The 14760-nt window shown below is 37.6% G+C and overlaps 1 protein-coding gene across 9 annotated transcripts in view; it reads left to right on the forward strand.

Annotated features, from left to right (window-relative positions):
• LOC105488732 (RIC3 acetylcholine receptor chaperone) overlaps positions 1-14760 on the forward strand; it is a 70208-nt gene that overhangs the window by 34922 nt on the left and 20526 nt on the right. For 8 of the 9 annotated variants that reach the window (XR_011610861.1, XR_011610860.1, XM_011753071.2 and 5 more), the window contains one exon: positions 1855-2003. Coding sequence is in view for 7 of the 9 variants with exons in the window: in XM_011753071.2 (XP_011751373.1) it covers positions 1855-2003 (149 nt within the window). In the remaining 2 variants the exon portion in view is untranslated. The remainder of the gene's footprint in view (positions 1-1854; positions 2004-14760) is intronic. The other variant, XM_011753073.2, reaches the window with a different exon arrangement.

Genomic DNA, 14760 nt, shown 5'->3' on the forward strand with positions numbered 1-14760 from the left:
CTAACACATAATTATTGAGCTCTTAATAGTGATCATGGCATTGTGCCTATACTGTTGTCAACTTAATTATTACTGCCCTCTGGGGGTATCAAACCGAGTTGAGATGATAAGGAATCCATGAAAATATTCATTGCAATAAATTCAGAAGATATCATAAAGTAGACCATGATTAATGCATAATGCCAGATATGGACAATAAAGGTATACTTGTTTAGAGTGAAATGAGGATGCTTTGGTTTGGAGTTCTCTGGGAGAGCTCTTGTCTGTTCTGCTTCCTCTAGTCTCCCCATCCTCTTTTAGGATAAGGGCTTCTGATTTCCCATGACTTAGGAAATAGAATTAAGACTGTTTCGTTCATTGAAGATCAGAATGCCCTGTGTACAGTCTGGAAAAGTAACATGTGCCACCTGAAGAGAAAAGAGTTTGTGATAGGCAGGGTAGCTCTTCTAGTCAGCCCCAGAAGCCTCACAGAAAGTGGGTTGTTTTAACAGTAAGAAATAGGGGTTATGTGGGTCAGATGAGCAGTTTTGGAGAGTCAGGACTCCTGTACTGATGGGAAGAATAGAGCTGTCAGAGGCCCTGTAAGTATAGGATTTTAGCTGAATGTGGAACAGACAGGCATCTTTAGTAGTTCATGGCTTTGAAGCTACTTGGTGTGGAAGAAGTGGAACTCATGGTGTTTTCGTTTTTCCTTTTACTGAGGTCTCTGGTAATGTTGGCTCTTCATTTTCCTCAGTTACTATCTTCATGTTGAAAGGAGAAATACTCTTTTCATTTTCCTTATTAGTCATTAAGGCTAAAGTTAGACTGAGCATAGAAATGAGTGCAGGCTCAGAACTGGCTGTTAGAAAAATAGATGACCGTCTCCATAGGCTTGTACAGAGTACATAATTTTTCCTTCGTAAGTGTTGTATTAACTTGTGTTTAGGTTTTAAGAGGAGAATAAGTAGCCTCCATTAAATCCTGCTGCTAGATAAAACTGGTCTCAAAGCAGATAGTTATCAGTCTTCTAAGTAGGACCTTGTTTGCCTAACAGTGTGATGCAGTGCTTTCCTCTAAAAGAAAATAATCATACTGTTATCCTTGAGTCTCATGTTATTTTTGCAGATATTTGCCAGAGCCACACAACTAAGTTGGGATTCAAACCAGGTTTTCCAAAATGTGGAACTTGAGCACTGTGCTTCAAGAATTGCACAGAATGTGTTCAGAAGCCTGGATGGTTTTAGTTATAGTGCTTCCATTAAGTGGCAGTATGAATATATAAACAATATTTCTCCTCTGTGGACCCCAGTTTCCCCAATTTCTCTAGTCTAGATGATTGAGTTTTCAAAATTACCCACCTCTGAAATTTTAGAATCTATCCTTACACCTGCACAAGTAAATTAAGCCTGATGATTTCTAGTAGCATAAATTTTCCTGGTTGACGCTAATGGCCTAGAACATTTTCCTTTGATGACCTTGCTTCAGAGAAAAGTGGCTTGTAGTAAATGGAGTAATGTGAGTAACAGTGAAATTGTTAGGCGATTGAGAATCAGGGCATTGAGATACACTGAAAAAACACTGAACTGAAAGCTGAGACATCTGGGGTCTGGTCCTAGTATTGACATTAACTAATTTTGGGACCTTGGGCAATCACTTGATCTATTCTGGGCTTTAGTTTTCCCATTTATAAAATCAAAACATTGGACTAACATCTCTAGTTCCCAGCTATGCAGTTGGAGGATCAATTCCTAGAATAATAATCTGCTGCAATTGCACTTTCTATTCCAGTATCCAGACAGACCATAGTGATGTTTATGTCTATTGCCTAGGAGTATTTACCACTAAATGGTTGGATTGTCTGATATTTCTAAGCAGAGCACAGACTGTGACTTCTGACCAAGAGAAACGGTTGCTACATCAGCTCCGAGAAATCACCAGGGTCATGAAAGAAGGAAAATTCATTGACAGATTTTCTCCAGAGAAAGAAGCTGAGGAGGCTCCTTACATGGAGGACTGGGAAGGTAAACAGCATCTTCTCATTTTTTTATTAGCTGTCAGCCCAGAAAAGAGATCGTACAGATTTTTTAAAAATCAGCTTCATTATTGAGGTATAATATATAAACAGGAATATTAACCAGTTTTAAATGTACAGTTGGATGAGTTTTGACAAATGTATAGAGTTTGTATAATCACACCATAATTTTGATAAAGAACATTTCCATCACCCCAGAAAGCTCCCCCTTCTTTGTAGGTAATGCCCTTCTCCTGCTCCTGGCAACAACTGAAGTGCTTTCTGTACGTTTAATTTTGCCTTTTCTGTGTAAGTGGATTATACTGCATATGCTCATTGGCTTCTTTGATTTAGCATAATACTTTTGACATTCATGTTTGTTATTGAGTATATCCATACTTTTTCTCTTGCTGAGTAGTAGTCAGTTATATGCTTATACCATAATTTGTCCATTCACCAGTTGAGGAACGTTTGGGTTATTCCTACCTTTGCACTCTTATGACTCAAGCAGCTATAAACTTCTGCATATGAGTCTTTGTTTGAACATATATTTGTATTTTTTTTTGGGTCTATACCTAGGAGTGAGATTTCTGGGTTTAAGGTAATTGTATATTTAACTTTTTTTGTTGTTGTTTTTCAAGACAGTCTCACTTTGTCGCCCAGGCTGGAGTGCAGCAGAGCAATCTCAGCTTGCTGCAACCTCTGCCTCCTGGGTTCAAGTGATTCTCCTGCCTCAACCTCCCAAGTAGCTGTGATTACAGGTGCCTGGCACCACGCCTGGCTAATTTTTGTATTTTTAGTAGAGACAGGGTTTCATCATGTTGGCCAGGCTGGTCTCGAACTCCTGACCTCAAGTGACCCACCTGCCTCAGCCCCTCAAAGTGCTGGGATTACAGGCATGGGCCACCATGCCTGACTACATGTTTAACTTTATTAGAAACTGTCAACCTGCTTTCCTAAGTAGCTCTTCTTTTTCCCTTCCCACCAGCAGTGTATGGCAATTGAAGTTACTCCACATCCTTGGTAACACTTGGTCTTGTCAGTCTTTTTAATTTTATCTATTCTAGTGAGTGTAAAGTGATATCTTAATTGTGACTTTAATTTACCTTTCTCCAGTGACTAATGATGATGAACATTTTTTCATGTGCTTATTTGCCATCTGCATATCTTTGAAGTGTCTGTTCAAATCGTTTGCCAATTTTTAAATTGGGTTGATTAGGTTCTTGTTGGGTTGCAAGAGTTCTTTATATATTCTGAGTACAAGTTATTTGTCATTTCTGTATTTTTCAAATATTTTATGTAGCTTGCCTTTATATTTTCTTAACAGCATCTTTCAAAGAGTAGAAGTTTTAAATTTTGATGAACTCCAACTTACCATTTTTTTCTTTATGATTTGCTTTTTTTTTTTTTTTTTTTTTGAGACAGAGTCTTGCTCTGGCCCCCCAGGCCTGAGTGCAGTGGTGCCATCTCGGCTCACTGTAAGCTCCACCTCCCAGGTTCACACCATCCTCCTGCCTCAGCCTCCCTAGTAGCTGGGACTACAGGCGCCTGCCACCATGCCTGGCTAATTTTTTTGTATTTTTAGTAGAGATGGGGTTTCACCGTGTTAGCCAGGATGGTCTCAATCTCCCGACCTTGTGATCCGCCTGCTTCGGCCTCCCAAAGTGCTGGGATTACAGGCATAAGCCACTGTGCCAGGCCCATTTTTTATGTTCTGTTTAAGAAATATTTGCCGCCGGGCGCGGTGGCCCAAGCCTGTAATCCCAGCACTTTGGGAGGCCGAGACGGGCGGATCACAAGGTCAGAAGATCGAGACCATCCTGGCTAACATGGTGAAACCCCGTCTCTACTAAAAATACAAAAAACTAGCTGGGCGAGGTGCGGGCGCCTGTAGTCCCAGCTACTCTGGAGGCTGAGGCAGGAGAATGGCGTGAACCCGGGAGGCGGAGCTTGCAGTGAGCTGAGATCCGGCCACTGCACTCCAGCCTGGGCGACAGAGCGAGACTCCGTCTCAAAAAAAAAAAAAAAAAAGAAATATTTGCCTAACCCAAGGTTTGCCTAACTCCCATGTTTTCTAGAAATTTTACGGTTTTAGCTTTTACATTTAGGCCTGTGATCTATTTTGAGTTAACCTTTATAGATGGTCTGAGGTATCAGGACTGAGGTTTATTTTTTTCCATATCAAATACCCAATTGTTCAGCTTCTTTTGTTACGTTTAATTAGCTTGACATTTGCTTGAAAAACCAGTTGACCATGCATGTGCTTGTCAGTTCTGGGCTCTATTCTGTTCCATTGATCTGTATGTCTCTACTTGTACCAATAGCACATGGTCCTTATTACTGCGTCTTTATAGTAAGTCTTGGTTTTGGGTAGTTCAAGTTGTTCAGATTTTTTTTTCCAAAATTATTTTGGCTATTTCCTTCACTATTTCAGATAAATTTACAATTAGTTTGTCAGTTTTTATGAAAAAGCCTGATGGGATTTTGATTGGTACTGCTTTGAATCATTAAATCAATTTGGAAGAATCAATACAGTAACTATATTGAATCTTCTAGTTCATGAACATGTTATATCTCACCATTTTAGATCTTTTAAAAGTTCTCTCAGCAATGTATGGTAGTTTCCAAGGTATAGGTCTTGCATATGTGAGGGATACTGGTCTGTGATTTTCTTTTCCTGTAATGTCTTTGGTTTTGATTTCAGGGTAATCTTGGCCTCATAAAATGCATTGGGATGTGTTCCTTTTTCTGTTTTCTGGAAAAGTTTCTGTAGAGTTACTGTTATTTATGCCATACAAGTTATGTGGATTTCTCCAATGATATTATCTTGGTCTGGAGTTTTGTTTTCTTTTTTCTTTTCTATTCTTTTCTTTTCTTTCCTTCCTTTCTTTCTTTTTCCTTTTTCCTTTTTTTCTTTTCCTTTTTCTTTCTTTTCTTTCTTTTGTTTTTCTCTCTCCCTTTTTTTTTTCAGGGTCTTGCCCTGTTGCCCATGAACAGTGGCACATGATCATGGCTCACTGTTTGATCTCCTGGGCTCAAGCAACCCCCCAACCTCAGCCTCCTCAGTAGCTGGGCCTACAGGCATGCACCACCATGCCTGGCTAATTTTTCAATTTTTTAAATTTAAAAAATTAGCCAGGCATGGTGGTGCATGCCTGTAGGCCCAGTTACTCATGCCTGGTCTTGTACTCCTGGTCTTAAGCAATCTTCTCGTCTTGGCCTCCCAAATGCTGGGATTATAGGTATGAGCCATTGTGCCCAGTTGACCTGGAGTTTTCTTTGTGGGAAGATGTCTATGAATTTAATGTATTTTATGGATATAGTGCTATTCAGGTCATTCACTTCTTGAGTGAACTTTGATACTTTGTATCTTTCAAGGAATTTACATAGTTCATCCATGTTGTCAACTTTGTTATTAGTATAAAGTTGTTCATAATATAGTCTAATTATCCATTTAATGTATGTAAGATCTGTAGAGATGCACTCTCTTCTATTCTTGATCCTGGTAATTTGTTTCTTTTCCTGATCAAGCTGCCCAGAGGTTTATCAACCTTGTTGTCTTTTCAAAGAACTATATTTTGGTTTCTTTTCTTTTTTTTTTTTTTTTTTTTTTTTTGGTTTGTTTCTTATTTCATTGACTTGTGTTTCTTTCTTTCTGGTACTTTTGGTTTAATTTGCCTTTTTCTAGTTTCTCAAGGTGGAAGCTTAGACCCATGACCTATATTTTTGGCCATTATTTTATTAATGATCTGTGTCTTTGTATCTCTCTTATTTCTTTCTGGCTCTCCAGTTGCATATATGTTTGATATTGCCCCACAGGTCATGTAAGTTCTGTTCACTGTTTTTCAGGGTTTTTTTTTCCTTACCATGCTTAGTTTTGAATAGTTTTTCCAGCTATGTCTTCAGGTTTATTTGTGTCTTCTTCTACTGTATCTAACCTACTGTTAATCTTATTCAGTGTTTTTTAATTTCAGATATTATCATTTCTAGAAGTTTCATTTGGGTCTTTTTTATATCTCATTTATTCATATTTTACTCTACTTTCTTAAACATATGAGGTATATCTGTAATAGCTTTCTTGACTGTTTTAATTGCTAATTTCATCATCCATGCCATTTCTGGGAATGTTTCTGTTGACTAATTATTCTCCTGGTAATGGGTCCTAATTTCTTTTTTTTTTTATTTTTTTCATACCTGGTAGGTTTTGATTTGATGATGGATATTACAAACTTTACATTGTTAGGTGCTGGATTTTGTTTTAGTGCTTTAAATAGTGTTGGATTTCATTAGGTTAGCAGTTAGGTTAATAGAAAACAGTTGAATCCTTTAAGGCTTTAGCATTTTTTAGGTTGGGTCCAGAACAGCCTTTATTCTAGGGCTAATTTTTTAGTTATATGCTTATACCATAATTTGTCCATTCACCAGTTGAGGAACGTTTGGGTTGTTCCTGGCTTTGCACTCTTATGACTCAAGCCGCTATGAACTTTTGCATATGAGTCTTTGTGAATATTTATAGCAGGTTACTTTTAATAGCCAAGAACTGGAAACAACCTGAATGTCTTTTAGGAGGTGAATAAACTGTGGTATATAAATACTGTGGTATACACTCAGCAATAAAAAGGAATGAACTACATGTACAACAACCTAGATGAATTTCCGGAGCATTATGCTGAGTGTAGGGGGAAAAACTGATTCCCAAAGGTTACATACTATATGATTCCATTTATAATTGACATGGCAATATTATAGAAATAGAGAACTGATCAGTTGTTGCTAGGAGTTAAGACAGGAATAGGAGTAGGAAAGAGTGAGTGTGCCATGAAAGGGCAACATAAGGGATCCTTGTGGTGATGGAAAATGTTCTGTATACTGACTGTATCAATATTAATATCCTGGTAGTTATATTGTAGTATAGTTTTGCTAGATGTTGCCTTTGGGAGAAACTGGATAAAGGGTACATGAGATTTCTGTATTACTATTAGTATTATTTTTTAAAGGGATAGGGTCTTAACCATGTTGCCCATGCTGGGGCTCAGGCGATCCTCCCACCTCAGCCTCCTGAGTAGCTGGGACTCCAGGTGCATGCCACTGTGCCTGGCTTGTATTATTTCTTATATACTGCCGGTGAATCTGTAATTATCTAAAAATAAAAAAGGTTAATTTTTTTAAAGAGCAACACAAATTCTAAGGGAAAAGATTGTGTAACTTAAATACATAAAACTTTTACCTTCTGCAGATCAGAGAATATTACACAGTTTAAAGGACAAGAATAAACTGGAAAAATATTTATAACAAATATAATTGAAAAAAGTTATCTTTTTTTTTTTTTTTTTTTTTTTTTTTTTTTTTTTTGAGACAGAGGCTTGCTTTGTTGCCCAAGTTGAAGTGCTGTAGCTTGATATCTGCTCATTGCAATCTCTACCTCCTGAGTTCAAGTGATTCTTGTGCCTCAGCCTCCCAAATAGCTGGGACTACAGTCATGCGCCACCATGCCCAGCTAATTTTTTTGTTTTTAGTAGAGATGGGATTTCGCCATGTTGGCCAGACTGGTCTTGAACTCCTGGCCTCAAACGATCTGCCCACCACAACCTCCCAAAGTGCTGGGATTACAGATGTGAGTCACTGCATCTGGCCGATATCTTTAATATGTTAAAAAGTTCTTGAACTAATTTAGAAAACACTGATATCCTTACAGATAAGCAGTTCACAAAGAGAAAAAATGCAGCCAGCTATGAAACATATAAAAAAGTATTTTAATCTCACAAGTAATTAATGAAATGAAATTCAGTTTTTCCTCCAAATTGCAGTTTTCATTGTTCCCCCTCTACCTACCTTTTAGGTTTTGTTGAAAATATATGGAATTTTAACTACAAGTGATATTAATTTTTTTTTTTTTTTTTTTTTTTTTTGAGACGGAGTCTCGCTCTGTCGCCCAGGCTGGAGTGCAGTGGCCGGATCTCAGCTCACTGCAAGCTCCGCCTCCCGGGTTCACGCCATTCTCCTGCCTCAGCCTCCGGAGTAGCTGGGACTACAGGCGCCCGCACCTCGCCCAGCTAGTTTTTTGTATTTTTAGTAGAGACGGGGTTTCACCATGTTAGCCAGGATGGTCTCGATCTCCTGACCTTGTGATCCGCCCGTCTCGGCCTCCCAAAGTGCTGGGATTACAGGCTTGAGCCACCGCGCCCGGCCTAGTGATATTAATTTTTAAAGATACTAACCTTTTCTGTTTTAAGTGTCATTTCTTAATAGTAGCATTAAATTCCTAGGCCACATTATCAATACTTATTTTATGTTGATAATTCTTACAGATTTCATTGTTAACCACTGTCTCATATATAGCATCATTTTTCTTGAATTTAAATTTTGACTAAGTTTTGTATTTGTCAAGAATATCTTCATATTTCTTTCCCATATAGTATTGTGTACGGAGTACTTGGATATCTGTACATATTTTTCACCTGTACACAAACAAATTGTTTGGCTGCGTATAAAATCATTGATTATGCCACTTTCCCTAAAAAGTTAGAAAATATTGCTTCATTCTTTACTTTAATTTGATGTTGAAAATGAGAAATCTTATCCTGGTCTGCTCCTTTTTCTCAATAGGTTACCTGTTTTTAGTTAGCTAGCTTGCTTGTTTTCTGTCTGGAAATTTGTTTTTTCTTTCTTTTCTTTTTTTTTAAAATTATACTTTAAGTTCTAGGGTACATGTGTACAACGTGCAGGTTTGTTACATAGGTATACATGTTCCATGTTGGTTTGTTCCACCCATCAACTCGTCATTTACATTAGGTATTTCTCCTAATGCTATCCCTCTTCCAGCTCTCCATCCCGACAGGTCCCAGTGTCTGATGTTCTCCACCCTGTGTCCAAGTGATCTCATTGTTCAGTTCCCACCTGTGAGTGTTTGGTTTTCTGTCCTTGTGATAGTTTGCTAAGAATGCTGGTTTCCAGCGACATGAACTCATTCTTTTTTATGGCTGCATAGTATTCCATAGTGTATATATGCTACATTTCCTTAATCCAGTCTATCATTGATGGACATTTGGGTTGGTTCCAAGTCTTTGCTATTGTGAATAGTGCCGCAATAAATGTACGTGTGCATGTGTCTTTATAGTAGCATGATTTATAATCCTTTGGGTATATACCCAGTGATGGGATTGCTGGGTCAAATGGTAATTCTAGTTCTAGATCCTTGAGGAATTGCCAACTGTCTTCCACAATGGTTGAACTAATTTGCACTCCCACCAACAGTGTAAAAGCGTTCCTGTTTCTCCACATCCTGCCCAGCATCTATTATTTCCTTACTTTTTAATGATTGCCATTCTAACTGGCGTGAGATAGTATCTCATTGTGGGTTTGATTTGCATTTCTCTGATGACCAGTGATAGCATTTTTTCATTTGTCTGTTGGCTGCATACGTGTCTTCTTTTGCGAAGTGTCTGTTCATATCCTTTGCCCACTTTTTGATGGGGTATTTTGTTTTTTCCTTGTAAATTTGAGTTTTTTGTAGATTCTAGATATTAGCCCTTTATCAGATTGGTAGATTGCAAAAATTTTCTCCCATTCTGTAGGTTGCCTGTTAACTCGAATGGTAGTTTCTTTTGCTGTGCAGAAGCTCTTTAGTTTAATTAGATCCCATTTGCCAATTCTGGCTTTTGTTGCCATTGCTTTTGGTGTTTTAGTCATGAAGTCCTTGCCCATGCCTATGTCCTGAATGGTATTGCCTAGGTTTTCTTCTGGGGTTTTTATGGTTTTTGGTCTAACATTTAAGTCTTTAATCCATCTTGAATTAATTTTTGTATAAGGTGTAAGGAAGGGATCCAGTTTCAGCTTTCTACATAATAGCTAGCCAGTTTTCCCAGCTCCATTTATTAAATAGGGAATCCTTTCCCCATTTCTCATTTTTGTCAGGTTTGTCAAAGATCAGATGGTTGTACATGTGTGGTGTTATTTCTGAGGCCTCTGTTCTGTTCCATTTGTCTATATATCTGTTTTTGTACCAGTACCAGGCTGTTTTGGTTACTATAGCCTTGTAGTATAGTTTCAAGTCAGGTAGCGTGATGCCTCCAGCTTTTAAAAATTCTGAATTTGGTCAGATAATCTGTGCATGTCTGAGTGTGTATGAATGTGTGGATTTTTCATAGTATTTTTGTCAAGCATTTAGTGAGTCCTTCCCATCGGAAGACTCAAGGCTTTCTTCAGCTAAAGGATATTTTCTTTTATAATCTCTTTAATTATTGCTCCCATTTACCCTATTTTGTTCTCTCGTTCTAGAAGTCCAGTAATTCTGAAATTGGATATTGTTGATAGTTTGCCATGCAGCTTATCTTTTTTCCTCATAATTTCCACTTCTTTATCATTTTATCTTTGTGCTGGGAGAATTCCTCAACTTGGACTTTTAATATACTAATTTGATTTTCAGCCGTGTCCATTTCAATCTGCTATTTTCTTTTTCTTTTCTTTTTTTTTTTTTTTTTTTTGAGACAGAGTCTCGCTCTGTCTTCCAGGCTGGAGTGCAATGGCGCGATCTCAGCTCACTGCAACCTTTGCTGCCTGGGTTCAAGTGATTCTCTTGCTTCAGCCTCCTAAGTAGCTGAAACTACGGGTGCCCGCCACTACTCCCGGTTAATTTTTTGGTATTTTTAGTAGAGACAGGGTTTTGCCATGTTGGTCAGGCTGGTCTCGAACTCTTGACCTCAGATGATCCAACTGCTTCAGTCTCCCAAAGTGTTAGGATTACAGAAGTGAGCCAATGCACCTCGCCCAATCTGCTATTTTCTTGGTGAGCATTAATTTTTTTTTTATTTACAATTATGGCTTTCTATTCAATAGCTCCTTTTTATTTCTTGTTTGCTCCCTTTTTAAATTGAAGCCTGGCTAGGTTTTATCAATGCAGTATCTTCTTGAATATTATTGGGAATATCAATCATAAATTGGTTGATATTAACTCCTATTTCCTGCACTATTTTATTAGAGACTATTGGCATAGTTTGTTTCGGTTAGTTTTGTTCCCTCATTTTGAACTGCTGGTTTTCTCATAGGAGCAGTGAATTTTTGTTGCTTGCTTATATTTTTAATGATGTTCTTTTTTTTTTTTTTTTTTTTTTTGAGACAGACTCTTGCTCTGTTGCGCCCAGGCTGGTGTGCAGTGGCGCGATCTTGGCTCACTGCAAGCTCTACCACCTGGCTTCATGCCATTCTCCTGCCTCAGCCTCCCAAGTAGCTGGGACTACAGGCTCCTGCCACCATGCCTGGCTAATTTTTTGTATTTTTAGTAGAGATGGGGCACTGTGTTAGCCAGGATGGTCTCGATCTCCTGACCTCATGATCCACCCGCCTCAGCCTCCCAAAGTGCTGGGATTACAGGTGTGAGCTACCGCGCCCGCCCTTAATGATGTTCTTGAGTAACCAGTAATGTTGGCTTACATAGGCTACCTCAGCAGTTTTATGAGTTATTATTTGATTTTCCTCAGGGGGCCTCTTCCTCTTTTAAAAAGAAAATTATTTATTTTAATGAATACATAAAATTATATATATAGATGTTTTGATATATGTATACACTGTGAAATGGCTAAATCAAGCTATTTAACATATGCATTACCTCACATACTTAAGGATTTTTGTGGTGAGAACACTTAAAATGTACTCTGTTAGCAATTTTCAAATATACAACATACTGTTATTAACTGTAGTCTGTACAATATATAATAGATCTCTTGGACTTACTTATTCCTCCTATCCAGCTGAAATTTTATGTCCTTTGACTAGCATTTCCCTGATCCCCCCAGCTTCGGATAACCACTATTTTATTTTCTTTATGATCTTGACTTTTTTACACTCCACATATAAGTGAAATCACGCTGTATCTGTCTTTGTGTGCCTGGCTTATTTCGGTTAACATAATGTCCTCCAAGTTCATCCATGTTGTCATAAATAACAGGATTTCCTTTTTGAAAGCTGAGTAGGCCAGGTGTGGTGGCTCACGCTTGTAATCCCAACACTTTGGGAGGCCGAGGCAGGTGGATCACTTGAGCCTAGGAGTTCAAGACCAACCTGGATAACACGGTGAAACCCTGTCTCCACAAAATACAAAAGATTGCTAGGCATGGTGGCATGTGCCTAGTCCCAGCTACTTGGGAGGCTGAGGTGGGAGGCTGAGTCCAAGAGGTGGAGATTGCAGTGAGCTGAGATTGTGCCACTGCACTCCAGCCTGGGTGACAGTGTGAGACCTTGTCTCAAAAAAAAAAAACAAAACAAAAAAAACTGAGTAGTATTCTGTTGTGTATATGTGCCACATTTTCTTTATTCATCTAATCATGGATGTTCAGATTGGTGCTATAGTGTGGCTATTGTGAATAATGCTACAGTGAACATGGGAGTGCAGATATCTTTTTGACGGACTGATTTCTTATCTTTTGGATATATATCCAGTAGTGGTATTGCTGGATCATATGATAGTTCTATTTTTAATTTGTTGAGGAGTCACTATACTGTTTTCCATACTGACTGTACTAGTTTACATTCCCAGCAATAGTATATAAGGGTTCCCTTTTCTCTACATCCTTGCCGACACTTATTATTGCCTTTTGTCTTTTTGATAATAGCCATTCTAACAGATGTGGTGATATTGCGGTTTAAATTTGCAATTCTTGAATGTTTAGTGATGTTGAGCACTTTCTCATATGCCTGTTGACTATTTTTAATGTCTTCTTTTGAGAAGTGTCTATTTATAAATTAGGTTTATAATTACCTATAAAAATAGGTTTTTGCCTATTTTTAAATTAGGTTTTCTTTTGCTATGGAGTTGAGTTCCTTATATATTTTATATATTAACCCATTATCAAATATATGGTTTGCAAATATTTTCTCCCATTACATAGATTGTCTCTTCACTCTGTTGTTTCCTTTGCTGTACAGAAGCTTTTTGCAGTAATCCCATTTGTCTATTTTCACCTTTGTTGCATGGGCTTTTGGTGTCATATCCAAAAATATCATTGTCCAGACCAATGTCATGGAGCTTTTTCCCTAGGTTTTCTTCTAGTAGTTTTACAGTTTCAAGTCTTAGGTTTAAGTCTTCAGTGCATTTTGAGTTGATTTTTGTAAACGTGAGGTGTGAGATGAGGGTCTGATTTCACTGTTTTCCATGTGGATATCCAGTTTCCCCAACACCATTTATTGAAGAGATTGTCCTTTGACCTTTTTGTGTTTGTCGTTTAACCTATGTGTATGTGTGTATGTTTTATTTTTTGGCATCTTTGTTTAAAAAAATTGACCGTAAATGTGTGGATTTATTTCTGGGCTTTCTATTCTGTTCCATGAGTCTGTATGTCTGTTTTTATGCCAGTAACATACTGTTTTGATTACTATAGCTTTGTAGTAGATTTGGGAATCAGGCACTGTGATGCCTCTGGCTTTGTTCTTTTTGTTCATGATTGCTTTGGCCATTTGGGGTCTTTTGTGGTTCCATATGAATTTTAGAATTGTTTATTCTATTTCTGTGAAAAATTGTCATTGAAATTTTGATAGGGATTGTATTGAATCTGTAGATTGCTTTGTATACTATGGACATTTTAGTAATATCAATTCTTCCAATCCATAAACAGGACATCTTTTCATTTTATTTGTGTCTTCTTCAATTTCTTTCATCAAAATTTTATAGTTTTCAGTTCAGCCTCCCAAGTAGCTGGGATTACAGGCATGCACCACCACGCCCAGCTAATTTTGTATTTTCAGTAGAGGTGGGGTTTCACCTTGTTGGTCAGGCTGGTCTCGAACTCCTGACTTCAGATGATCCACTCACCCCAGCCTCCCAAAGTGCTGGGATTACAGGCGTGAGCCACTGCACCCAGCCTATACTTTCATATATATATTTGTGTTACTAAATAGTGTCCCTTGCTCTCTACTTGAAGAACACCCTTGAGCATTTCTTATAAGATAGATCTTGTGCGGATAAGCTCCTTCAACTTTTGTCTGGCAGAGTGTTTGTTTTTTCCTCATTTCTGAAGGAGAACTTTGCCAACTACAGTATTCTTGGTTGACCTTTTTTTTGTTTTGGTTTTCCATAAGCATTTTGAATATATTTTCCCACTCTTTTCTGGCCTTTAAGGTTTCTGCTGATAAATCTGTTAGAACTCCCTTATATGTGATCTACGTTTTTTCTTTTGCTGCTTCCAGCATCCTCTCTTTTATTTTTGATAGTCTGATTATAATACTTCTTGATATAGCCTTACTTAAGTTCAGTCTGATTGGAGACTTTTGACCTTCCTGTACCCAGATATTTATAACTTTCCCCAGATTTGTATAGTTTTCTGCTATTATTTCTTTAAACTTTCTATCCTTTTGTCTCTCTCTCCTCCTTCTTGAACTCCAGTTCCCATAAATCCCATAAGCTGCCCCATAAATCCCATAAGCTTTCTTTCTTTTCATTCTTTTTTTCTCACCCAACTGTATATTGTCAAATAATGTCTTTAGATTCAAAGGTTCATTCTTTTGCTCAGTTTCGCTGTCGATACTCTCTATTGCATTTTTCATTTCATTTCTCATATTTTTCAGCTGTAGAATTTCTATTTGATTTTTTATATATAATTTCAATCTCTTGTAAATTTATTTATTTATTTATTGTTTTCCTGGTTTCCTTTAATTGTTTCTCTGTATTTTCTTGAAGTTCGCTGAGTTTCCTTAAAACAGTTATCTTGAATTCTTTGTTAGGCAATTCATGTTCATGTGTCTTTATTTCCTTTTTTTTTTTTTTTTTTGAGACGGAG

The sequence above is a fragment of the Macaca nemestrina genome, chromosome 12 (assembly GCF_043159975.1).
Source record: "Macaca nemestrina isolate mMacNem1 chromosome 12, mMacNem.hap1, whole genome shotgun sequence".
Classification (NCBI taxonomy): Eukaryota; Metazoa; Chordata; class Mammalia; order Primates; family Cercopithecidae; genus Macaca; species Macaca nemestrina.